Source organism: Bufo bufo, chromosome 9, assembly GCF_905171765.1.
Source record: "Bufo bufo chromosome 9, aBufBuf1.1, whole genome shotgun sequence".
Taxonomy (NCBI): domain Eukaryota; kingdom Metazoa; phylum Chordata; class Amphibia; order Anura; family Bufonidae; genus Bufo; species Bufo bufo.
In genome coordinates, this window is record NC_053397.1 from 90,940,370 (window position 1) to 90,964,284 (window position 23,915).

The 23,915-nt window shown below is 48.1% G+C and overlaps 1 protein-coding gene across 3 annotated transcripts in view; it reads left to right on the top strand.

The window, feature by feature from the left end:
- LOC120979391 (coagulation factor XIII B chain-like) overlaps positions 1–23,915 on the top strand; it is a 165,189-nt gene that overhangs the window by 54,849 nt on the left and 86,425 nt on the right. For all 3 annotated transcript variants that reach the window (XM_040408118.1, XM_040408117.1, XM_040408116.1), the window contains exons 2-5: positions 11,646–11,822; positions 16,188–16,355; positions 18,736–18,921; positions 23,562–23,747. In XM_040408118.1, coding sequence (XP_040264052.1) covers positions 11,646–11,822; positions 16,188–16,355; positions 18,736–18,921; positions 23,562–23,747 — 717 coding nt within the window. The remainder of the gene's footprint in view (positions 1–11,645; positions 11,823–16,187; positions 16,356–18,735; positions 18,922–23,561; positions 23,748–23,915) is intronic.

Genomic DNA, 23,915 nt, shown 5'->3' on the forward strand with positions numbered 1-23,915 from the left:
AGATAAGCACCGGTGCCACTCACAGTTCTGCAGATTCTCTTGGATCCAATAAGATGCAGTCTGGCTCTAGGTCCGGTCGCTTGCTTGTCTGTCTTTCTCTCTCTGGTCACAACAGATGCAGCTCTCCACCTCTGGCAGGAAGGATCCGGCTGGTCTCTACACACGGTCCCACTTCTCTGGAACACACAGTGAAGTCCTCTGTGTGCAGCTCCACAGCTGTCAGGAAAATCTCAGCTAATATAGCTTCCTGCTGCTACAGTCTTTTTCTGTTATCTCTCAGCAGTCCATCTCTCCCTGTTATCTCAGCAAGGTCCCAGCAACTTCTGGAACAGCCCGGGAAAAACTTCTTAACTCTTTCTTAGCCTCTGGCCAGCACAACTCAGGTTCCGGTTTAGTCACAGTGGCCTCTGGTGGCCGGAGGGAAACATGACAGTCTGCATAGATATAAGTGCTGGAAATGCTGCTGGTTGATTCAGGGCTGCCTCTTACATGCCTCCCACTTAAAGGTGGCCGTCCTCGGCCTTGCTATATAGTCCATGAAAAACAAATGAAACATTTAAACGGCAGTACAACATTGTCCACAATACCTACAGGCAGACCAAATGAACTCGTCAGCAGCATACCTGTTTGGTGGAACCCCCTTCAGTAGACCTACAGGATCTCCGGAGGTCTTGACTATCTGCTAGGACCTGACTTTCTCCACTGGGAGTTGTTAAACTGGGCTCTTCCATTAAAGCAGGAGATCTGGGTGTGGTCGCGGGTTCCTCCTCACTGCGAGACGGTAGTGGTTTGGTAGCAGGAGCCTTATCACCTACGGCCTGGGGACCTTCTGCAGTGTCAGGAACGGTCCACCAGTCTTCACATTCGTTTCCATCTGAGATAACACATTCTGGGTATGGGGCAGAAGGAGAAGTTGTCCTCTGAATAGGTGCAGGATCTGCGGACCGGCATGCCCGTAGCATATTCCTATGTAAAGTCTGTGAAGCAAACTCCTCATTTTCAACTTGCACTTCGTAAACCGGACCATTAGGATACACTCTCTTGATCACTTTGTATGGCTGTACTTCCCAACGCTCGCTCAATTTGCCTCTGGGGCGTTTCTCGGTACCAGGACCCGGTCTCCAGGCTTCAGTGGCACCTCCTGGACTGGAGGACGGTCCGTATGGGTTCTCTCCTGTAACCGCTGGCCTGCCAAATGGCGGATGGTCTGGAGTCGCTGACGGTGTTCTTTCACCCATGAGGTGGTTGATCGCTCCATTAGGTCTTCTGGCTGTTCCAGGTTCAATTCAATGATTTCTCTACCAGCTCTCCCAAACAGTAACATATACGGGATTTAACCGGTGGTGGTATGGACCCGATTATTGTAGGCCCAGACTAGTTCCGGCAGGTAATCAGGCCAGTGTGCCCTCTTGTCTTCCTCTAGCGTTCTTAACATTTGTAGCAGCGTCCGGTTGAAGCGCTCACAGGCCCCATTCCCTTGGGGATGATAGGGGGTCATTCTGGATTTTTCAATACCGTACAGTCGGTGTAGCTCCTACATTACTTTCCTTTGAAAGCACGCCCCTTGATCTGAGTGGATCCTGACAGATAGCGCGTGCTGCGGACTCAGCCGTCTGATCCTGAGTTGGGGAGACTACTGCAAATTTGCAGAAGTGGTCAACCATGACCAGGCAGTACTGTGGACCTCTTCATGATTGTCCCACGAGGAGGTAGTCTATCATCAATAATTCCAGCGGTTCTTTGGTCTGTATGGACTGGAGGGGTGCCCTCTGTTCTGTGCTTTTAGTGAGTTCACACACTCGACACTGTCGGCAAACTTCCTCCACCACGGCCTCCAGTCGCGGATAATACACACGCTGCAGCCACTGGTAAGTCTTGGCGGGCCCGAAGTGAGCTCCAAATTCATGGGCTTCTTTGGCTATCTCACATGCCACGCTTCCGGGTATGACTACTTGCCACCTCGCCTCTAGGTCATTGGGCTGTTGCCACTTGCGGTACAGAACAGCTCCGTGCATTTCCAGTCTGTCCCATTGATGTAGAAGGGACTTCATCTCGGCATCCAGGTCAGCCCTTACTTCTTTGTCGGGCTTCCTTCGCTGGGTTACCCAGCTTTTCATCTGCCACAGTCCAACATCTTCATCCTTTAATCGGCCCCAGTCCTCATTAGTCCTCAGCAATGCCTTGGGTAGCTTACAGGCCTCCCCACTTGTCTGGGCTGCAACTGTGGGCAGAATGAACTTGCAGAAATCCGGAGTTTCATCTTCTTTTTGTTCATCAAAATCCCCTATTGGGGTCTCAAAAGTAACCCTCGACAGGCCATCGGCATTAGTGTTCTCCGTAGCGGAACGGTAGCGAATTGAGAAGTCCTATTTTGCAAGGTGAGCTGCCCAGTGTTGCTCCAGGACTCCCAACTTGGCAGTGTCCAGATGGGCCAGGGGATTGTTATCAGTCCGTACAAAGATCTTGGCTCCTGTCAAATATCCTGCAAACTTCTCCGTCATGGCCCACACCAGGGCAAGGAGTTCTAGTCGGAAGGAACTGTAGTTGTGGGGGTTTCGCTCTGTCTCTCGCAAGGATCTACTGGCGTAGGCGATCACCCTCTCATGTCCATCTTGTACCTGTGACAGGACTGCCCTGAGTCCGTAGAGACTGCCATCAGTAGAAAAGAGAAATGGTTTATCAAAGTCGGCATAAGCCAATATGAGGGCCGATGTCAGAGCTTCTTTCAGGGCTTCTGCCCCCAGGGAATATTTTGGCCCTTGGGTTGCCCAGCCGTTCCTCTCAACAACTCATTCAGAGGGCCCGCTATCTTGGCATAGTCTTTGATGAACCGCCGGTAGTACCCGGTCAGTCCAAGGAAGGCCTTCAACTCCCGCAGCGTTCTGGGCACTAGCCATTGTCGTATTGCAGCCACTTTGTCTTGGGATGGCAACACTCCGTCTTGGGACACCCTATGGCCTAAGTACTCGATCTCCCTCTTGAAGAGATGACACTTCTTTGGCTTTACCTTCAGGCCATGGTATCGCAGTCGCTCGAGTACCTGCCCTAGCCGATTCAGGTGTTCTTGAAAAGTAGAAGAGTATACAATGATATCGTCCAGGTATATCAGAGTGGCTTAAAAATTCAGGTCTCCCAGGCATCTCTCCATCAGCCGCTGGCAGGTCCCCGGGGCATTAGTCAGCCCAAATGGCATCCTGTTGAATTCGAATAGTCCCATGGGGAATATGAACGCCGTCTTTGCCTTGTCTTGCTCGGCCACTGGTACTTGCCAGTACCCGCTCGCCAGGTCCAAGGTAGAGAAGTATTTGGCTCGTCCTAGAGCAGTCAGAGACTCCTCGATATGTGGCAGATGATATGAGTCTCGCGCGGTGCATGCATTCAACCACCGGTAATCCACACAAAACTGAATGGTGCCATCCTTCTTCTTAACAAGCACTACTGGGGCCGCCCAAGGGCTCTGGCTACCCCACACCACTCCAGAATCTATTATCTGTTTCAAATACGTTTTCACTTCCTGGTACAACTTGGGCGGAATCTGCCGATATCTTTCCCGAATTGAGGAGTGTCCCCCGTCGGTATCTCATGTGTGATAGCATCCGTGCAGCCTGATTCTCCCACTGCATGTTTTCAACTGCTTGCCATTGGTCTGAACTGAGAGCCTTCACATCTATTTCCATTTGATCCAAGATGGTTCTCCCATTCCATTCTAGGGTCGGCATCTCTTCTACACTGGCAGTAACTGCCAGGGTCCAAACAGCATCACCTACCGGAGCTAGAGTCACTTCTCTCCGACTCAATACTTCTCCCCAATGTAGGTACACACGAGCCAGTTCCACTCCTGGCGTCAAGGAAACTTCTAGATGTCCCATATTCACAGTTCTTATGTGTACTCGTCCATTCTGGACCACTCCCAGTGTTCGGGCTACCAGGACATCCTGACCCAACTCTCCTAGGGCCGTCAGTTCGATGAACACCTCCATACCTTCAAGATTGCGGAAGGTTACCACAGGTAACGTCAACACGGTCTCCCGTCCAGGGGGGATGGTGAGGGTAGCCTTTCCTGGCGCTCGGATCGTTCCCACAGACTGGTGTGCTGGGACACTTTTCTGTGCCCCACAGAATCGGATCAGCCATTGAAACGCTTTCTGCGTATGTTTGGGCGGAGCGGCTTGCTTCCAATAGCCTGGCCCCCGTCTGGTGAACATTATCTGATCTAATTCTCGCAGAATGTTCATGCCCATTATCACAGGCACATCTTCTTTGAACGTCTCAGGGACCAGCAGGATACCTTTCCGTCCCACTTCTTGCCCACATAGCCGTACATTCATCCACACGACTCCTGTGACAGGGATCTGTTGTTGATTGGCCGCTGTAACCCGGACCAGTGTCTCTCGCTCTGGCTTGGCCAACGCTTGGAAGTAATGATAGAAAAGTGACTCAGGCATAGTCGTTACTTGTGACCCGGTATCCACTAAGCAGTCGACCAAAATGCCTTCAAATTCAGCTCGAATGGTGGGACACCCTGCGACCAGGTGTTCGGAGCCATACTGGGTATCTTGGCTCTCCAACTCCCCCGCAGTATGCCCCACTACTGCGGGGGCAGGAAGTTTAACTGTGGCTCTGGGCGTCTGGCCACATCACTCCGACACTCTCTGGCATAATGTCCATAATTTCCACACCACCAACACTGTGCCCCTTGATGGCCTTCTCCTTGTCTGCGTATGGGGGGTGACCTTAGCACTTGATTGATGGACCTCCTTGGAGGATATTGAGGAGCTTGGTGAAGAGGTAAATTAGGGTGAGGATATTCTGATATAGGAACCCATGGGGGCGCCTGATAACCTTGTTGTCGGGCCGGGTAGGCAGTTTCGGGGGTATAGTGTGACTCCATCCGTTTTTCCAGGTGTGTCAACTTTTCGTGCATAGCACTCAGAGAGCTCTGTAAGTCTTGTACTACTCTGACTAGGACCTCTTCGCTCTTTGAAAACCCGGGGGAGGTGACGATCTGGGTCCGTATCACTCCGGACACACAACTTTCTTCTTTGCTCCGTGCCACTGCCTCTGCAAATATTTTTCTAAAGGTTATTGTAGAGTCCACCCTAACTCGTTCCTGCAGGGCCCGTTTCAGGGGAGTGCTGTAGAGTCCCAGAATGAATTGTTCCCACAGGATCCGATCTGCAGTTCCCATGGCGGTTACTCTGTCCGCCTATTTTTTCTGCACCTCGGCCAACACTTCCTGTAGCGTCATTGCATACTGCGAGACATCTTCATCTTCCCGCTGAATTCGGTAAAAGAATTTCGCCCTGAGCTGGCTGTTTCCCCGTATATTTCTTCCAGGAATCACTCTTTTAATGTATTGCGCGTGGCTTCCGGTTGTAGTAGGACATTTTGTCGGGCCTCACCCTCTAGAGCGGCCAAAGCGATTTTTACTTGTAGTTCTGGGCTGACATTGTAAATCTTAGCAGCGCTCTGTAATCTTGACACCCAGTCAGACAGTGACATGTTCTGGCCATCAAATTTAGGTAGCAAGTTAAACAACGTGCCAATAGGGGGGGCCCTTGCAGGGGTTCCACCATTGCCTGAGGTGCTTACATTAGCATTATGCACATTGCCTTCAGCCGCCTCCATCTCTGTGACTGTACCCTGCTCGCAGCGCCACTTGTAGCGGTCAGAGGAGGGAGAGACCGCAAAGCAGGATTCAAGTACAGTACAGAGGACAAGGGGATTGAAGCAAAACCGACTTTATTAAAGAACCAGATGTAACTTCCGGACAATCGGATTAACAGTATAAATAGGTTTACACAGATTACATGAACACGAGTTAGAATAAATGTGTTCCACAGTATACACATTAGAGTCCAGGCTACACTCAGCTAGTATACTCCTATCTAGCCCTGCTACTCAGGGGACGCTTCTGCAGCGCACTGACTAAGTCCCTGACTCTATAACCTATCACAGATAAGCACCGGTGCCACTCACAGTTCTGCAGATTCTCTCGGATCCAATAAGATGCAGTCTGGCTCCAGGTCCGGTCGCTTGCTTGTCTGTCTTTCTCTCTCTGGTCACAACAGATGCAGCTCTCCACCTCTGGCAGGAAGGATCCGGCTGGTCTCTACACACAGTCCCACTTCTCTGGAACACACAGTGAAGTCCTCTGTGTGCAGCTCCACAGCTGTCAGGAAAATCTCAGCTAATATAGCTTCCTGCTGCTACAGTCTGTTTCTGTTATCTCTCAGCAGTCCATCTCTCCCTGTTATCTCAGCAAGGTCCCAGCAACTTCTGGAACAGCCCGGGAAAAACTTCTTAACTCTTTCTTAGCCTCTGGCCAGCACAACTCAGGTTCCTGTTTAGTCACAGTGGCCTTTGGTGGCCGGAGGGAAACATGACAGTCTGCATAGATATAAGTGCTGGAAATGCTGCTGGCTGATTACACATCTCCACCATGTCACACGGAAGCGTTCAGCTCTCCATCTCACAAACCTTTGAGAGAAAGCGTAAATTCCCACCTAGCCACCCACGATCCCTGGCCCTGAATGCCAGCATTTCTAAACTGCTGGACTTTGAAATGCTGTCATTCAGGCTGGTGGAGACGGACAGCTTCAAACAGCTCATGTCGCTTGCTGTCCCACAGTACTTCGTTCCCAGCCGCCACTACTTCTCCAGGAGAGCCGTGCCTTCCCTGCACAACCAAGTATCGGATAAAATCAAGTGTGCACTGCACAACGCCATCTGTGGCAAGGTCCACCTAACCACAGATACGTGGACCAGTAAGCACGGCCAGGGACCCTATATCTCCCTAACTGCACACTGGGTAAATGTTGTGGCGGCTGGGCCCCAGGCGGAGAGCTGTTTGGCGCACGTCCTTCCGCCGCCAAGGATCGCAGGGCATCATTCTTTGCCTCCTGTTGCCTCCTCTTCCTACTCGGCTTCCTCCTCCTCTTCTACCACCTCCTCATCCGGTCAGCGACAGACCTTCACCACCAACTTCAGCACAGCCAGGGGTAAACGTCAGCAGGCCGTTCTGAAACAATTGTGTTTGGGGGACAGGCCCCACACCGCGCCGAATTTTTGGCTGGGTATAGAACAACAGACCGACGAGTGGTTGCTGCCAGTGAGCCTCAAGCCCGGACTGGTGGTGTGCGATAATGGGCGAAATCGGTGCGGGCCGTCTGTGCGCGCTTCCGGCGTTCTCATCCTGCCGCCGCTCGGCTGTCTGCTCTACAGCGTAACTTCGGTCTTCCCACTCACCGGCTCATATGCGACGTACCCACCAGGTGGAACTCCACCTTGCACATGCTGAAGAGACTGTGCGAGCAGCAGCAGGCCATAGTGGAGTTTCAGCTGCAGCACGCACGGGTCAGTCGCACTGCAGAACAGCACCACTTCACCACCAATGACTGGGCCTCCATGCGAGACCTGTGTGCCCTGATTCGAGTACTCCACCAACATGGCCAGTGGCGATGACGCCATTATCAGCGTTACAATACCACTTCTATGTCTCCTTGAGAAAACACTTAGGGCGATGATGGAAGAGGATGTGGCCCAGGACGAGGAGGAGGAAGAGGGGTAATCTCTAACAATTTCAGGCCAGTCTTTTACAAGTGGCTCAGAAAGAATATTTTTGCAACAGCAGAGGCCAGGTACAAATTTGGCCAGCCAGGGCCCACTATTGGAGCACGAGGAGGAGGAGGATGGGGATGAAGCATGTTCACAGTGGGGTGGCATCCAACGCAGCTCGGGCCCATCACTGGTGCGTGGCTGGGGGGATACGGAGGACGCAGACGATACGCCTCCCACAGAGGACAGCTTGTCCTTACCTCTGGGCAGCCTGGCACACATGAGTGACTACATGCTGCAGTGCTTGCACAACGACTGCAGAGTTGCCCACATTTTAATGTGTGTTGACTACTGGGTGGCCACCCTGCTGGATCCCCATTACAAAGACAATGTGCCGTCCTTAATTCCCTCACTGGAGCGTGATCGGAAGATGCGCGACTACAGGCGCACGCTGGTAGATGTGCTCCTGAGAGCATTCCCGACTGACGCCGGGGGACAAGTGGAAGCACAAGGCGAAGGCAGGGGAGGAGGAAGAGGTCGCCAACGCAGCTGTGTCAGCGCAAGCACCTTAGAAGGCAGGGTTAGCATGGCCGACATGTGGAAAACCTTTGTCACCTCGCCGCAACAACCGGCCCCAACTGCTGATATGGAGCGTGTTAGCAGGAGGCAGCATTTGAACAACATGGTGGAACAGTACCTGTGCACACGCCTACACGTACTGACTGATGGTTCTGCCCCATTCAACTTCTGGGTCTCCAAATTGTCCACATGGCCAGAGCTTGCCCTGCATGCCTTGGAGGTGCTGGCCTGCCCTGCAGCCAGTGTACTCTCTGAACGTGTATTTAGCATGGCAGGAGGCGTCATTACAGACAGACGCAGCCGCCTGTCCACAGCCAACGTGGACAAGCTCACGTTCATTAAAATGAACCAGGCTTGGATCCCTCAGGACTTGTCTGCACCTTGTACAGAATAGACAGTTCTAACAGCCTCAACCATCCATCCTTGTACTCAAGTGCACTTATTCCTTTTATTTTTATTTTTATATGTCCCAATATTTTGGGGGATACCCCTATGTAAAACTTCAAAATACCATACGTCTGTGTTGGCTACCTATTCTTCCTTCACCGCCGCTTCCACCTAGACCGCCACGTGAGCCTACACGGCCACATCCACCCATTCACCGCCTCCTCAACATCTTCCTCCTACATCATTCCTAATTTTAATTTTTTTAAGGTATTTTATGTTTTTTTAATTCATTTCCCTATCCACATTTGTTTGCAGAGCATTTGCCATGCTCTTAAGCACATTTTGCTGCAACATTTTTACAGCCATTTTAGTGCTCAAAAGTTCGGGTCCCCATTGACTTCAATCGGGTTCGGGTTCAGGGTCAAGTTCGGGTCAAGTTCGGGTCCCGAACCCGAATTTTTTTTTTCAAGTTCGGCCGAACCTGCTGAACCCGAACATCCAAGTGTCCCCTCAACTCTAGTCCTGGGCGAAAGAACAGGAGACCGGCAGCTACGCGATCAATTGGAGGAGGTGAGTTAATTTAATTTAATTTTTTAACCCTCAATTGACCTTCTACTAAGCATTCTGTATAAAAGAATGCTATTATTTTCCCTTATAATCATGTCATAAGGGAAAATAATAAAATTTACAGAATACTGAACCCAAACCCGAACTTCTGTGAAGAAGTCCGGGTTTGGGTCTGGGTACCAAACATGCCGATTTTTCTCACGCGCATGCAAAACGCATTAAAACGCTTTGCACTCGCGGGGAAAAATTGCGCATGTTCCCGCAATGCACCCGCATCTTTTCCTGCAACGCCCGTGTGAAAGAAGCCTAAGGGTCCATTCACACATAAATAGTGCAATGCGGATCCGCAATACACCCGGCCGGCACCCCCATAGAAATGCCTATTCTTCTCCGCAATTGCGGACAAGAATAGAACAAGTTCTATTTCTTTTCGGGAGCATCGGACCGGAAGATCGGTGGTGCGCTCCGGAAATGCGGCTGCGGAGAGCAAATAGTGTGCTCTCCGCATCCATTCTGTCCCCATAGAGAATGCAGGATCCGCACACGTTCCGCAATTTGCGGAACGGATGCGGACCCATTATTACGGATGTGTGAATGGAGCCTAAGAAGTAGCTGAAATGTTGCATCTCTGGGTTGCCTATACTGGATTACCATTTGGATTAAAGCAGGATGCTGCCTCTTTTTCTATATACAGTTAATATGAACAGCAATGGCTGGAGATGGTGTTGATGTGTACATGATATCTTCCTCATCTGGACTGATGACAGGGACTCTTTATGTTAATTTTTGGTGTCCTAAGTTCAATGGATCCAAATATTAAATAATTTATAATGGTGGACTCCATGGTCCCCTTTCCCAAGATGGCCCCAAATGCATCTTTACCATTTCTGAACCAATATTGAGTATTATCTTGTTGAAATAGTTGTAAATGGTGGCTTTTTACAGTTCCAAGATGGTTGCACTAGTTTCAACAGGCTACTGTCCCCCAGCTACCATATCTGTTTATGCACCTTTAGTAATATTCTATGGGAAGCAACAGAATAATGTGCAAATGTGCACATATCTGACATTACTTTGCACAGGAGAATTAGAGGATTTAAGGTATTGTCCCAAAATTTAAATTGATCACCTGATAATTGTCTGATCCCGGGAGTTCTCGAGAATGGGTGTCTTGTTTGCCTATTTGACTGGAGCAGAGGTTGAGCATGTAGACTGATATTCCATTGAAAGTCAAAGCCGAGTCCAGCTATCTCCAGCAGTTCAATAGAGTTTGGATGATACTCACTGTCTCGATTGGGGGGGGGGGGTCCTATCCTATGGAGGTGGTGAGATTTAGTCTTGGGATAACTCTTTTAATTTTTAGGGAATAAAATTATCCATGGTGCATTTAAAGATGTTTGTCTATAACAACAAAAACAATCACATAGGATCCTAATTTGGCTACATATGCATCTAGAATAAATCAATGTAACATGCTAACCTAATACAATCACAAATAGTAACATGGGGAATAGGAATGCATACAGAGCCTTGTAGCCATAGAGATAAATATGTACCTGGTTATGAACGGTAGGTGTTGTTAATCCAACATGTGCAAATCATGGCTGATGGACCTTAGGGTACATCACATATCATGCACTACAATTTTAGTCTACAGTACAAATAGAACAACCATTGCAGTTTGCACTGACAGTGTTTTTCTAGGTTTGCTTTTGGTGTAGGACTCACACCACTTACATTAGTCAGGAAGAATGCAACTTAGTACATGACTTTACTTGTTGATAAACTGTTCCTCAGCAATGATTTGCACATGTTGGATTAACAGCTACCGTTCATAACCATGTTTATCTCTATGGCTACAAGGCCCTGTATACATTCACTATTTGTGATTGCTTGTATGTTTTTGTTTATGTAGATTTTATGTTACTACTTATGTTTACATCATGACATGAAGGATGTGATCTGCGCTGGAGTCTAGTCACATGTTGTTATAGAACTAATCAAGGGGGTATACGCCCCATAGGGGAGGGTCTGTATACTAGGACTCCATCTTGATAGTGCCTCATTTTGTTATATATATCATATATGTACCATACGGTATAATGTGACATGCTTGTTTGAAAAAGGCTGTTTAGCCGAAACGCATCACATCTGCCTGTATTCTGTTTATGGCAATGAAGTGAAGATTTATTAGCATTAAAAAGTGAGTGCTGATTCACTTCTTCTACGTAAATGAATCTGCTGATCTCTGCGGGTCTGGCTTCTCTAGACCCCAGAAATCAGCTAGCCAGATATTTCCCCGCCGTGGCTTTTACAGAGTAGCTTTTTGTTCTTATACTCATACATCAAGGTCCACAGGTTCTCTGTCCATATACCAAGAAGGTCATGAGACAACCCCTATAATATTTATTCCAGTTGAGTATCAATTATGAAATACATTAATTGAAATGTTCTAAAATATGAACGTATTTTCAAGAAAATATTTCATTAGAACTACTAGGTTAAAATGTTCATTTCCTTTTACCGTACATATTAACATTCTTGTATTTGTATAGGCACTTGTAAAGCACCAGGTCTGGAGAATGGGCGTCATGTGTTGAATAAAGTTCTCTTTGAAGTTGGCGAATGGCTGCAATATCATTGTGATGAAGGCTACATGACTGCAGAGAGGAATATTGTGGAAAACGTACAATGCCTTTCATCTGGATGGTCAGCAGTACCTCAGTGTTCTGGTACTGTAAGCCAGTCCAATATTTACCTAGTGTAACCTACTTCTACATTTATATATTTGTTCTGTTGTAAGTTAAGGGAGCAAATTGCAGATCCGCAAAACATGGATACTGGCAGTGTGCGTTTCACATTCAGCACGTCCCACCCTTTGTTAGAAATGCCTATTCTTGTCCGCAAAACCTCTTGGATAATAAACCTCTACGGATGCAGACAGCACACGGTGTGCGATTTACATCTTTTGCGACGCCATTGAAATGAATGGGTCCAGATTCGATCTACAAAAACGTGGGTTGGATGCAGACTGAAACTATGGACACGTGAGAGCCCCCTGAGATATGGTAGGAGAAGCACTGAGATGTATGCAGGGCCAGCTCCAGGTTCATGTGGGCCCTTGGGCGATACAGTCTCAGTGATAACTCTCTGAGTACAGATAATATAGTAGATGTCCCCTGCAGTCCTATGTAACAGCACAGATAACACTAGTGCTGATAATGTGGTAGTGTTACCTGTGTCCTTAGTGTGCCTCCCTGTGTCTCTCCCACAGACTCCATGCTGGCGGTGCTGCCTCCTCTTCCATCTTCTTCTTGCCCCGCACAGAAAGTCCTGATGCAGCTGCGTCAAGACATAGGAACACTGTGGGCATGGTGATGGTGACACACACACACAGGGAGAGACAAACACACAGGGACACACAAACAGCTAGGCCTCACCACACTCCAGCCAGGCTCCACTCCGTACAGGAACACACAGGGTCACTAGTGAGATGACAGAAAGCGGGGGGAGCAGAGTCAGTAGTGGGGTGACAGGAGGAGGGGGACAGGGTCACTAGTGGGGTGACAGGAGGAGGGGGGAGCAGGGTGACAGGATGAGGGCGAGTAGGGTCACTAGTCAGGTGACAGGAGGAGGGGGGAGCAGGGTCACTAGTCAGGTGACAGGAGGAGGGGAGAGCAGAGTCATTAGTGGGGTGACAGGAGGAGGGGGAGCAGGGTCACTAGTGGGGTGACAGGAGGAGGGGGGAGCAGAGTCACTAGTGGGATGACAGGAGGAGGGGGGAGCAGGGTCACTAGTGGGCTGACAGGAGGAGGGGGGAGCAGGGTCACTAGTGGGCTGACAGGAGGAGGGGGGAGCAGGGTCACTTGTGGGGTGACAGGAGGAGGGGAGAGCAGGGTCATTAGCGGGGTGACAGGAGGAGGGGGAGCAGGGTCACTAGCGAGGTGACAGGAGGAGGGGGGAGCAGGGTCACTAGTGGGGTGACAGGAGGAGGGGGAGCAGGATCACTAGCGAGGTGACAGGAGGAGGGGGGAGCAGGGTCACTAGTGGGGTGACAGGAGGAGGGGGAGCAGGGTCATTAGTGGGGTGACAGGAGGAGGGGAGAGCAGGGTCACTAGTGGGATGAGAGGAGGAGGGGGCAGCAGGGTCACTAGTGGGGTGACAGGAGGAGGGGGGAGCAGGGTGACAGGATGAAGGGGAGCAGGGTCACTAGTGGGGTGACAGGAGGAGGGGGAGCAGGGTCATTAGTGGGGTGACAGGAGGAGGGGAGAGCAGGGTCACTAGTGGGATGAGAGGAGGAGGGGGGAGCAGGGTCACTAGTGGGGTGACAGGAGGAGGGGGGAGCAGGGTCACTAGTGGGATGACAGGAGGAGGGGGAGCAGGGTGACAGGATGAGGGGGGAGCACGGTCACTAGTCAGGTGACAGGAGGAGGGGGGAGCAGAGTCATTAGTGGGGTGACAGGAGGAGGGGGGAGCAGGGTCATTAGTGGGGTGACAGGAGGAGGGGGGAGCAGAGTCATTAGTGGGGTGACAGGAGGAGGGGGGAGCAGGGTCATTAGTGGGGTGACAGGAGGAGGGGGGAGCACGGTCACTAGTCAGGTGACAGGAGGAGGGGGAGCAGGGTCATTAGTGGGGTGACAGGAGGAGGGGGGAGCAGGGTCATTAGTGGGGTGACAGGAGGAGGGGGAGCAGGGTCACTAGCGGGGTGACAGGAGGAGGGGGGAGCAGGGTCACTAGTGGGCTGACAGGAGGAGGGGGGAGCAGGGTCACTAGTGGGCTGACAGGAGGAGGGGGGAGCAGGGTGACAGGATTAAGGGGAGCAGGGTCACTAGTGGGGTGACAGGAGGAGGGGAGAGCAGGGTCACTAGCGGGGTGACAGGAGGAGGGGGGAGCAGGGTCACTAGTGGGCTGACAGGAGGAGGGGGGAGCAGGGTGACAGGATTAAGGGGAGCAGGGTCACTAGTGGGGTGACAGGAGGAGGGGAGAGCAGGGTCACTAGTGGGGTGACAGGAGGAGGGGGGAGCAGGGTCACTAGTGGGGTGACAGGAGGAGGGGAGAACAGGGTCATTAGTGGGGTGACAGGAGGAGGGGGAGCAGGGTCACTAGCGAGGTGACAGGAGGAGGGGGGAGCAGGGTCACTAGTGAGGTGACAGGAGGAGGGGGGAGCAGGGTCACTAGTGGGGTGACAGGAGGAGGGGGGAGCAGGGTGACAGGATGAAGGGGAGCAGGGTCACTAGTGGGGTGACAGGAGGAGGGGGAGCAGGGTCACTAGTGGGGTGACAGGAGGAGGGGGGAGCAGGGTGACAGGATGAGGGGGAGTAGGGTCACTAGTCAGGTGACAGGAGGAGGGGGGAGCAGGGTCATTAGTGGGGTGACAGGAGGAGGGGGGAGCAGGGTCACTAGTGGGGTGACAGGAGGAGGGGAAGCAGGGTCACTAGTAGGGTGACAGGAGGAGGGGGGAGCAGGGTGACAGGATTAAGGGGAGCAGGGTCACTAGTGGGGTGACAGGAGGAGGGGAGAGCAGGGTCACTAGTGGGGTGACAGGAGGAGGGGAGAGCAGGGTCATTAGTGGGGTGACAGGAGGAGGGGGAGCAGGGTCACTAGCGAGGTGACAGGAGGAGGGGGGAGCAGGGGGGAGCAGGGTCACTAGTGGGGTGACAGGAGGAGGGGGGAGCAGGGTCACTAGTGGGGTGACAGGAGGAGGGGGAGCAGGGTGACAGGAGGAGGGGGAGTAGGGTCACTAGTGGGGTGACAGGAGGAGGGGGAGCAGGGTGACAGGAGGAGGGGGAGTAGGGTCACTAGTGGGGTGACAGGAGGAGGGGGAGCAGGGTCACTAGTGGGGTGACAGGAGGAGGGGGAGCAGGGTGACAGGAGGAGGGGGAGTAGGGTCACTAGTGGGGTGACAGGAGGAGGGGGAGCAGGGTGACAGGAGGAGGGGGAGTAGGGTCACTAGTGGGGTGACAGGAGGAGGGGGAACAGGGTCACTAGTGGGGTGACAGGAGGAGGGGGGAGCAGGGTCACTAGTGGGGTGACAGGAGGAGGGGGAGCAGGGTCACTAGTGAGGAGACAGGAGGAGGGGGAGCAGGGTGACAGGAGGAGGGGGAGCAGGGTCACTAGCGACGTGACAGGAGGAGGGGGGAGCAGGGGGGAGCAGGGTCACTAGTGGGGTGACAGGAGGAGGGGGGAGCAGGGTCACTAGTGGGGTGACAGGAGGAGGGGGAGCAGGGTGACAGGAGGAGGGGGAGTAGGGTCACTAGTGAGGAGACAGGAGGAGGGGGAGCAGGGTGACAGGAGGAGGGGGAGTAGGGTCACTAGTGGGGTGACAGGAGGAGGGGGAACAGGGTCACTAGTGGGGTGACAGGAGGAGGGGGGAGCAGGGTCACTAGTGGGGTGACAGGAGGAGGGGGAGCAGGGTCACTAGTGAGGAGACAGGAGGAGGGGGAGCAGAGAACTGTGAGACTGGACAGAACCATGATTGGGGGAATCACTTAGTTGAAGACTGACAGGCTGGGCTCCTTAGCTCTCCAGCGGCCCTGTCATGTTTCCATGGGTCCTTGCGCAGCTCAACATGCTCTCCTTACTACAGCCGTCAGCCAGCCTGGGAGCCCTCCTTCTTCCAGCTCCCGTTGGCTTCCTCTGCTGCAGGGCCTGCCACTCTGACCAGTGTACTCGCGAACATGCACACTCTGCAGGCCTGGAGATCTTTTATGACGGAGGCAGCGCTGCGCAGCGCCAGCAACAGTTTGTAAACATTTTTAAAGGGACCGTGCAGAAACGAGTGGCCCCCCCCCCCCCCAGAAGCAGTGGGCCCCGGCACTTGCCCGGGTTTGCCGGGTGCTGGCACTGGCCCTGGATGCATGCTTCAATATTAATTTGCTCAGTGATCATTCCAAACTATTGTTCATCTTTCGTGTCCTCCATGTAAGAAATATTCTTATCTACAGGGTAAAAGGCTAATATGTCAGAGGACAGTGTTAAATTGTGAGATACATGTTTATATCCTATATATGTTTTACATTTTATTTACACTTTTGAATGTCTTTTATAGTAGACTTGAAAGTGAAATTTACTTATGCCTCTGTTTTTTTCTGTTTAAGGCATCGTCTGTTCTTTTCAACCAAAGAGAGGTTTAGATAAATTACATTTGGTTTACTCCAGTGGGCCGGTAGCAAAGTTTTCATGTAATGATGGGTTTATATTGAAAGGATCTGAAATCAGCCAGTGTTACTACTATGGGTGGGATCCACCATTACCAACATGTCAAGGTAAATATGAAACATTTCCCTTTGTAGATACTAATTCACTTGTTAACATGTTTCTGTAATCACTTGTATGAAGTGAAGCATGTTTTGCATAATGTGACTAGATTAATAATGTGCTTGTCCACCCGAAACATTGTTGGTCCAGTAATTAAAGCGATTTTCCAAGATATTTTAACTGTTGACCTGGACCATGCACATTATTGTACATTTCATAGCAGCTGCACCTAGTCCATGTGACTGATGAACGTGACGTCACTCCGCCTAGGAAAAGCTGTGAGAAGGCTGCCGCTCTATTGTGAGAGCCTGTGCCTTCTCAATCAGCTGATCGGCAGGGGTCCCGGTTGTCGTACAACCACTGATCAAACAGGTCATCAGTTAAAACATTTCAGAAAACCCCTTTGATAATGTGAGTACATATGAAAGCATGTTTATTACAGTCTGGACTGCTAGACTCAGACAATGTATCACAGAATAAGAAAAGAGATGTGGTCAAGATACAAGCCAAGATTTGTAGACTTGAGCTTCAGTGTCAAAGGGCAGGGAATTGAAGACATTAAGTACTAGATGTTATGGTATCCTAGATGACAAGACAGGAACAGACAACTAGAGAAAGAGAGAGAAAATGGACAATAAAAGCCCTTAAACCTCAGTTTGGGCAAAGTTTAGTAACATAAACAATTGAAAGTCAGGTTCTGATGGCATAACCCGCTCATATTGAGGATGGGCAAGTCCATACCCTATATACAGTACAGACCAAAAGTTTGGACACACCTTCTCATTCAAAGAGTTTTCTTTATTTTCATGACTATGAAAATTGTAGATTCACACTGAAGGCATCAAAACTATGAATTAACACATGTGGAATTATATACATAACAAACAAGTGTGAAACAACTGAAAATATGTCATATTCTAGGTTCTTCAAAGTAGCCATCTTATGCTTTGATTACTGCTTTGCACACTCTTGGCATTCTCTTGATGAGCTTCAAGAGGTAGTCCCCTGAAATGGTTTTCACTTCACAGGTGTGCCCTGTCAGGTTTAATAAGTGGGATTTCTTGCCTTATAAATGGGGTTGGGACCATCAGTGGCGTTGAGGAGAAGTCAGGTAGATACACAGCTGATAGTCCTACTGAATAGACTGTTCGAATTTGTATTATGGCAAGAAAAAAGCAGCTAAGTAAAGAAAAACGAGTGGCCATCATTACTTTAAGAAATGAAGGTCAGTCAGTCAGCCGAAAAATTGGGAAAACTTTGAAAGTAAGGGCTATTTGACCATGAAGGAGAGTGATGGGTGCTGCGCCAGATGACCTGGCCTCCACAGTCACCAGACCTGAACCCAATCGAGATGGTTTGGGGTGAGCTGGACCGCAGAGTGAAGGCAAAAGGGCCAACAAGTGCTAAGCATCTCTGGGAACTCCTTCAAGACTGTTGGAAGACCATTTCAGGGGACTACCTCTTGAAGCTCATCAAGAGAATGCCAAGAGTGTGCAAAGCAGTAATCAAAGCAAAAGGTGGCTACTTTGAAGAACCTAGAATATGACATATTTTCAGTTGTTTTACACTTGTTTGTTATGTATATAATTCCACATGTGTTAATTCATAGTTTTGATGCCTTCAAAGTCATGAAAATAAAGAAAACTCTTTGAATGAGAAGGTGTGTCCAAACTTTTGGTCTGTACTGTATATATATAATTGTATTTGTATTATACCGTGAAAAAGGTATTTTCTGCCTTGCAGAACCTAAAGCCATGGACACATTTGGGAGGAGGTGGAAGGGGGAGCTCCGAGTTCCTAACTCACTCTGAGCAGAAGCTCAAGGAGTATACCTTGAGTTAAACAATGAAACTATTTGCCACTAGGGGGAGCTCACAGCATACTGATTTAGTACTGAATGCTGTGAAAGATGTACAAATCCTTGTGCATTGTGCATCCTCTTGTGAAGAAATAGTGGGGATGTGGATATGTGTGTGAGAAATATGCAACCCAAAATTCCATACAAATATGAACATCATTTTTTTCAAGTAGTATTCTGAAAACTTTCCAAATATGCCAATGCCAACACCAGAGATGGCAAAATTAGAGACAGTATTGCTGTAATATCCCTGGGGATATGGAGTGGTGTTCTAGGGTGATAAAGGGCTTGCTACTGATATACACTTTCTATTATCAAGGATGGTTATGTCTTAATTTCTAAAATCCCTTGAGGTTTAGGCCTGTCAGCTTTCTTATGTTTATTTTACCTCTGTTCCTCATATGACTAAAAGCCAAATCTCACAACTCTTCTTTCATAGACTCTTCTGTGTATGTTTCTTATGGTTGCAGTATCCGGCAGTTGTGATCACTGCTCATTCAGACATTTATTGATTCAATGTCTTGTTGCAGATTCCGGTGAAAGGGTTAAGTGCCCGCCACCACCACAACCGATGAATACGCATGACATTACGCTCAAGAGTGTCTACTTCAGTGGAGACAAAGAAATTATCAAATGCAAACCTGGGTTCCAGCTTTATGGTGCCCAATTGGTAATTTGTAAAAATGGACGTTGGACATCGCCACCTCAATGTGTTTGTAAGTTCTCAATATTATACCTAGCATGAAGCCTTTTTTGTTTGACCTTTTTGAATATCATTTCTTGGGAGATCCAGCAAATGTTTACTCCTTAATTTTCTATTAAATAGGCCAGTCTTTTACTTCTAGCTAAACTGCAATACACTGCTGCCAATAAATAGTAGATATCTAGGTGAACATACTGTGACGAATGTTAAGTGTTTCTTATGCATATTGAGGGACATGAAAGTTCTATACTATAATGTAAGGTAGTTAGCAGCCATGACATGTTATATGTAGTATGGGCTGCCACTACCTTGATACCCACAAGCTTTATAGAGAGATTAGTAGACCCGGTCTGAACACCCATCTGGCATGGATAGGTAACAGTACCTGTACATGTTAGCAGGAGATTGTTACTGGCTATCTCACTCCAACTAATTACTGGCTGTCTATTTCTGTCCTCATCTTTACCTACGCCTTTCATCATAGTATTCACTGTGTCATCAAGGGCCATCAGAATTGTAAAAAAAAAATTTTCATTCCATGCTCCCAGGGTCAGAAGCACATTTTTATATACATGTAATGGCTCGTTGCAGAGTGTCAGTCGTAATATACAGCTGTCTCCCAAAGTATATAGAGCGTGCTCAGCTCCTGAGCCTGCTCCACTCTCCTGCACCCCCTATAGCTACGCCCCTGGATATACATGTACTTCACACATCGGGAAGGTGTTAAAAATATGTCACAATGGTCAGATTAGAAGAAGGAGAGAGAGTGTGAGGGTCACAAGGATCTTATGGAGCAGGTGTCCAGGGGACCCGAAGTAACTCGAGGCGCCAGGGGATGGAAGAGCGAGACTGTGAGGGGTCGGGGGCGTGGAGAGGCTGCAATGCAGGGTCGACCCTGCAGACTGGTCTGCAGGTCAATGGAGATGAGCAAAAAAGGGTGGGGGAATTGGGTGTGTGGACACCCCCAATGTTCCGCAAAGGTGACCCTGGGATTGCGCCAATCAACTGGGTGTGATGGCCGGTAGGACTAACAGAGGAGGAGTTGGAATGCGGTACAAAAATGTGCAGAACAATATATAGATCAAATAAAATATATAGATCAAATATAATAAAATAAAAACAATAATATATAAAAAGTTGAAAACAATGTAAAAAGTAAAAAATCACCACTGGTTGTGTGAGATATGTATATACTTCTGTGTATATATGAACAATGAGATTCTACTCACTTCACGGGGGATGGGGGGGGGGGGTTTACTCGGATAAGCATAATACACCGGTAAACCAATACTCCCCCAGCCAGGATCGCCTCAAGATGGTGAAAGATGAAGGCAGACAGGAAGCTTCTGTTCAACTTTCTTTTATTCTATTGTATAAAATCTGGCTCAACGCGTTTCGGGACAAGATGTCCCTTCATCAGGAGCAGTTTACTTGTGGTGTGGAAGGAGGGGGCTATTTATGGCCTGGGTGGTGGGCTAAAACAAGGAAAAAGCACCAAAAAGAGAGGGGAGTGGTCAGAAAAGGCGCCAAAGTAGGTGGGCGTGTTCGGCCGCTAGGATTGCATCACCTGTGATGGGGTCTGGGTCGGCGATAGCGGTGCAGTGCTGCTCTGTGTTTTACTTGTCCGGCCGGAGCGCATTTGGAGCCTACTGCGCATGTCCGGAAGTGGTGGCTGGGAGCGATGCGTTCCAGGTCAGAATCTGGCCGGGGGACACTTGTACTGGCAATTAAGGGTGGGGTGGTGGTAAACCTGTCATTTATAGGTGGGAATGAGAACTAGCATGGGTGTTTGGAACCTGGTGGTGACCCATATAGGAAAATAGTGTATTTTACAAGCCGTGGATCGATGATTATATATTGGTCAGGAGTGTGGTCGTACAACCTGTGGGGGTAAAGACAGGGGGATGTGATCTGGATATTGATATGGGTAGTAAAGATAAGAGATATGTACATAAATATATATGTGAAAATAAATAGATGAATGGGTAAAAATTAAATTGAAATTACATAGAGAAATAGACGTGTAGATATGTATATACATCGACACAATTCTAACATTTTTGGCTCTATACACCACCACAATAGATTTGAAATGAAACAAACAAGATGTGCTTTAACTGCAGACTGTCAGCTTTAATTTGAGGGTATTTACATCCAAATCAGGTGAACGGTGTAGGAATTACAACAGTTTGCATATGTGCCTCACACTTGTTAAGGGACCAAAAGTAATGGGACAGAATAATAATCATAAATCAAACTTTCACTTTTTAATACTTGGTTGCAAATCCTTTGCAGTAAATTACAGTCTGAAGTCTGGAACGCATAGACATCACCAGACGCTGGGTTTCATCCCTGGTGATGCTCTGCCAGGTCTCTACTGCAACTGTCTTCAGTTCCTGCTTGTTCTTGGGTCATTTTTTCTTCAGTTTTGTCTTCAGCAAGTGAAATGAATGCTCAATCGGATTCAGGTCAGGTGATTGACTTGGCCATTGCATAACATTCCACTTCTTTCCCTTAAAAAACTCTTTGGTTGCTTTTGCAGTATGCTTTGGGTCATTGTCCATCTGCACTGTGAAGCGTCGTCCAATGAGTTCTGAAGCATTTGGCTGAATATGAGCAGATAATATTGCCCAGCAGTCACATCATCAATAAATACAAGAGAACCAGTTCCATTGGCAGCCATGACGCTACCACCACCATGCTTCACTGATGAGGTGGTATGCTTAGGATCATGAGCAGTTCCTTTCCTTCTCCATACTCTTCTCTTCCCATCACCCTGGTACAAGTTGATCTTGGTCTCATCTGTCCATAGGATGTTGTTCCAGAACTGTGAAGGCTTTTTTAGATGTCGTTTGGCAAACTCTAATCTGGTCTTCCTATTTTTGAGGCTCACCAATGGTTTGCATCTTGTGGTGAACCCTCTGTATTCACTCTGGTGAAGTCTTCTCTTGATTGTTGACTTTGACACACATAAACCTACCTCCTGGAGAGTGTTCTTGATCTGGCCAACTTTTGTGAAGGGTGCTTTCTTCACCAGGGAAAGAATTCTTTGGTCATCCACCACAGTTGTTTTCCATGGTCTTCTGGGTCTTTTGGTGTTGCTGAGCTCACCGTTGCGTTCCTTCTTTTTAAGAATGTTCCAAACAGTTGTTTTGGCCACGCTTAATGTTTTTGCTATCTCTCTGATAGGTTTGTTTTGTTTTTTCAGCCTAATGATGGCTTGCTCCACTGATAGTGACAGCTCTTTGGATCTCATCTTGAGAGTTGACAGCAACAGATTCCAAATGCAAATAGCACATTTGAAATGAACTCTTGACCTTTTATCTGCTCATTGTAATTGGGATAATGAGGGAATAACACACCTGGCCATGGAACAGCTGACAAGCCAATTGTCCCATTACTTTTGGTCCCTTAACAAGTAAAAGGCACATATGCAAACTGTTTTAATTCCTACACCGTTCACCTGATTTGGATGTAAATACCCTCAAATTAAAGCTGACAGTTTGCATTTAAAGCACATCTTGTTCATTTCATTTCAAATCCATTGTAGTGGTGTATAGAGCCAAAAATGTTAGAATTGTGTCGATGTCCCAATATTTATGGACCTGACTGTATATAATAAATATTCGAAATGTATATGATATACGCGGGGTCTGTATGACGTGAGGAATTCTGATATATTGAAATAAAGATGGTATGACAGAGGATGGTATTGAGAAATGGATGTATATTAAGAATGGATGTGTGTGAAAAATAACTAAGTGGTAGTGTGATATTGAGTGATAGGACCATATATTGTGAAGTGTGTATGGGTGCACGTATGTCACGGTATGTCACTCTGATTTAGAGCGGATCTGTATGTGATGGTAAAAAGGGCGGTGGGGGGGGGGGCGGGAACTGAAAGTGTTGTCATTAATAATTGGTATTTTCGAGCATTTCGTTTAGGCCAAATGGGTGGGGGTGTTCAGGCGATAGATCTAAAACATCTCTTTCTGGCAGATCTCCCACGACCAGTGGTGATTTTTTTACTTTTTACATTGTTTTCAACTTTTTATATATTATTATTGTTTTTATTTTATTTTATTTGATCTATATATTGTTCTGCACATTTTTGTACCACATTCCAACTCCTCCTCTGTCAGATTAGAAGAAGACATGCAGCTGAGATGACTTTACTTTTAGAAATGGAGGCTTTTCATGTGAAGACAAATTTCCATTAAAAGTACTACTAGAATCCCACAACAATAGTTTAGCTTTAGGGTTAAGTAAGTATATACTGTAGCTGTCATTAGATCCTCTGCCCTCTGCTGACTCTGTCCCAGTTTACACAGCAAAGCCGGCAAGTGAGCTGCAGAAAACAGGAAATATTTTCTTGTTGTGTCTGTCCTATTGGCTATGTGAAAACTGAAAAATTTCTAGATTTGTTTTAATGGATAGTCACAAAAACACCACCAAATTAGAAAAAAATATATAATAAAACCTGGTTGCAATAATGTTGTTTTCTTGAGATAAATAATAACAAATTGTAGGGAAGTGTACCTGTCCAGTACTGGGTTGGTAATATTATATTTGGTTACAAAACCATAGACTGCTGTAGATTCATGTTACAGAATTGGAATTGAAATGTTGCTGTTTTTATTTGTTTGAATCAAGTTTCACAAGAATGTGATGATCCTCCATCTATATTGTTTGGAGCACTGGATTCAGCGTCCATAAAGCCAGCATATCACAGTGGAAATGTTGTAATGTATAAGTGTAATGATGGTTTTGAAATAACTGGGCTAAATGAAATCATCTGCATCAATGGAAAGTGGTCTTCGCCTCCTACTTGTATTAGTGGTAAGTACATTATGTTGAAAATATATATTTTTCAGTAATTATTATTTAAAACCTGGAAAGATTGCTGTGCTGTACAGCTCCTAAGAATGGAATAAATGTTGACTGATATATAATAAGGCACCATTTTCACCATGGAAAAAGTATTCATAACCCTTGAAATTTTCTACT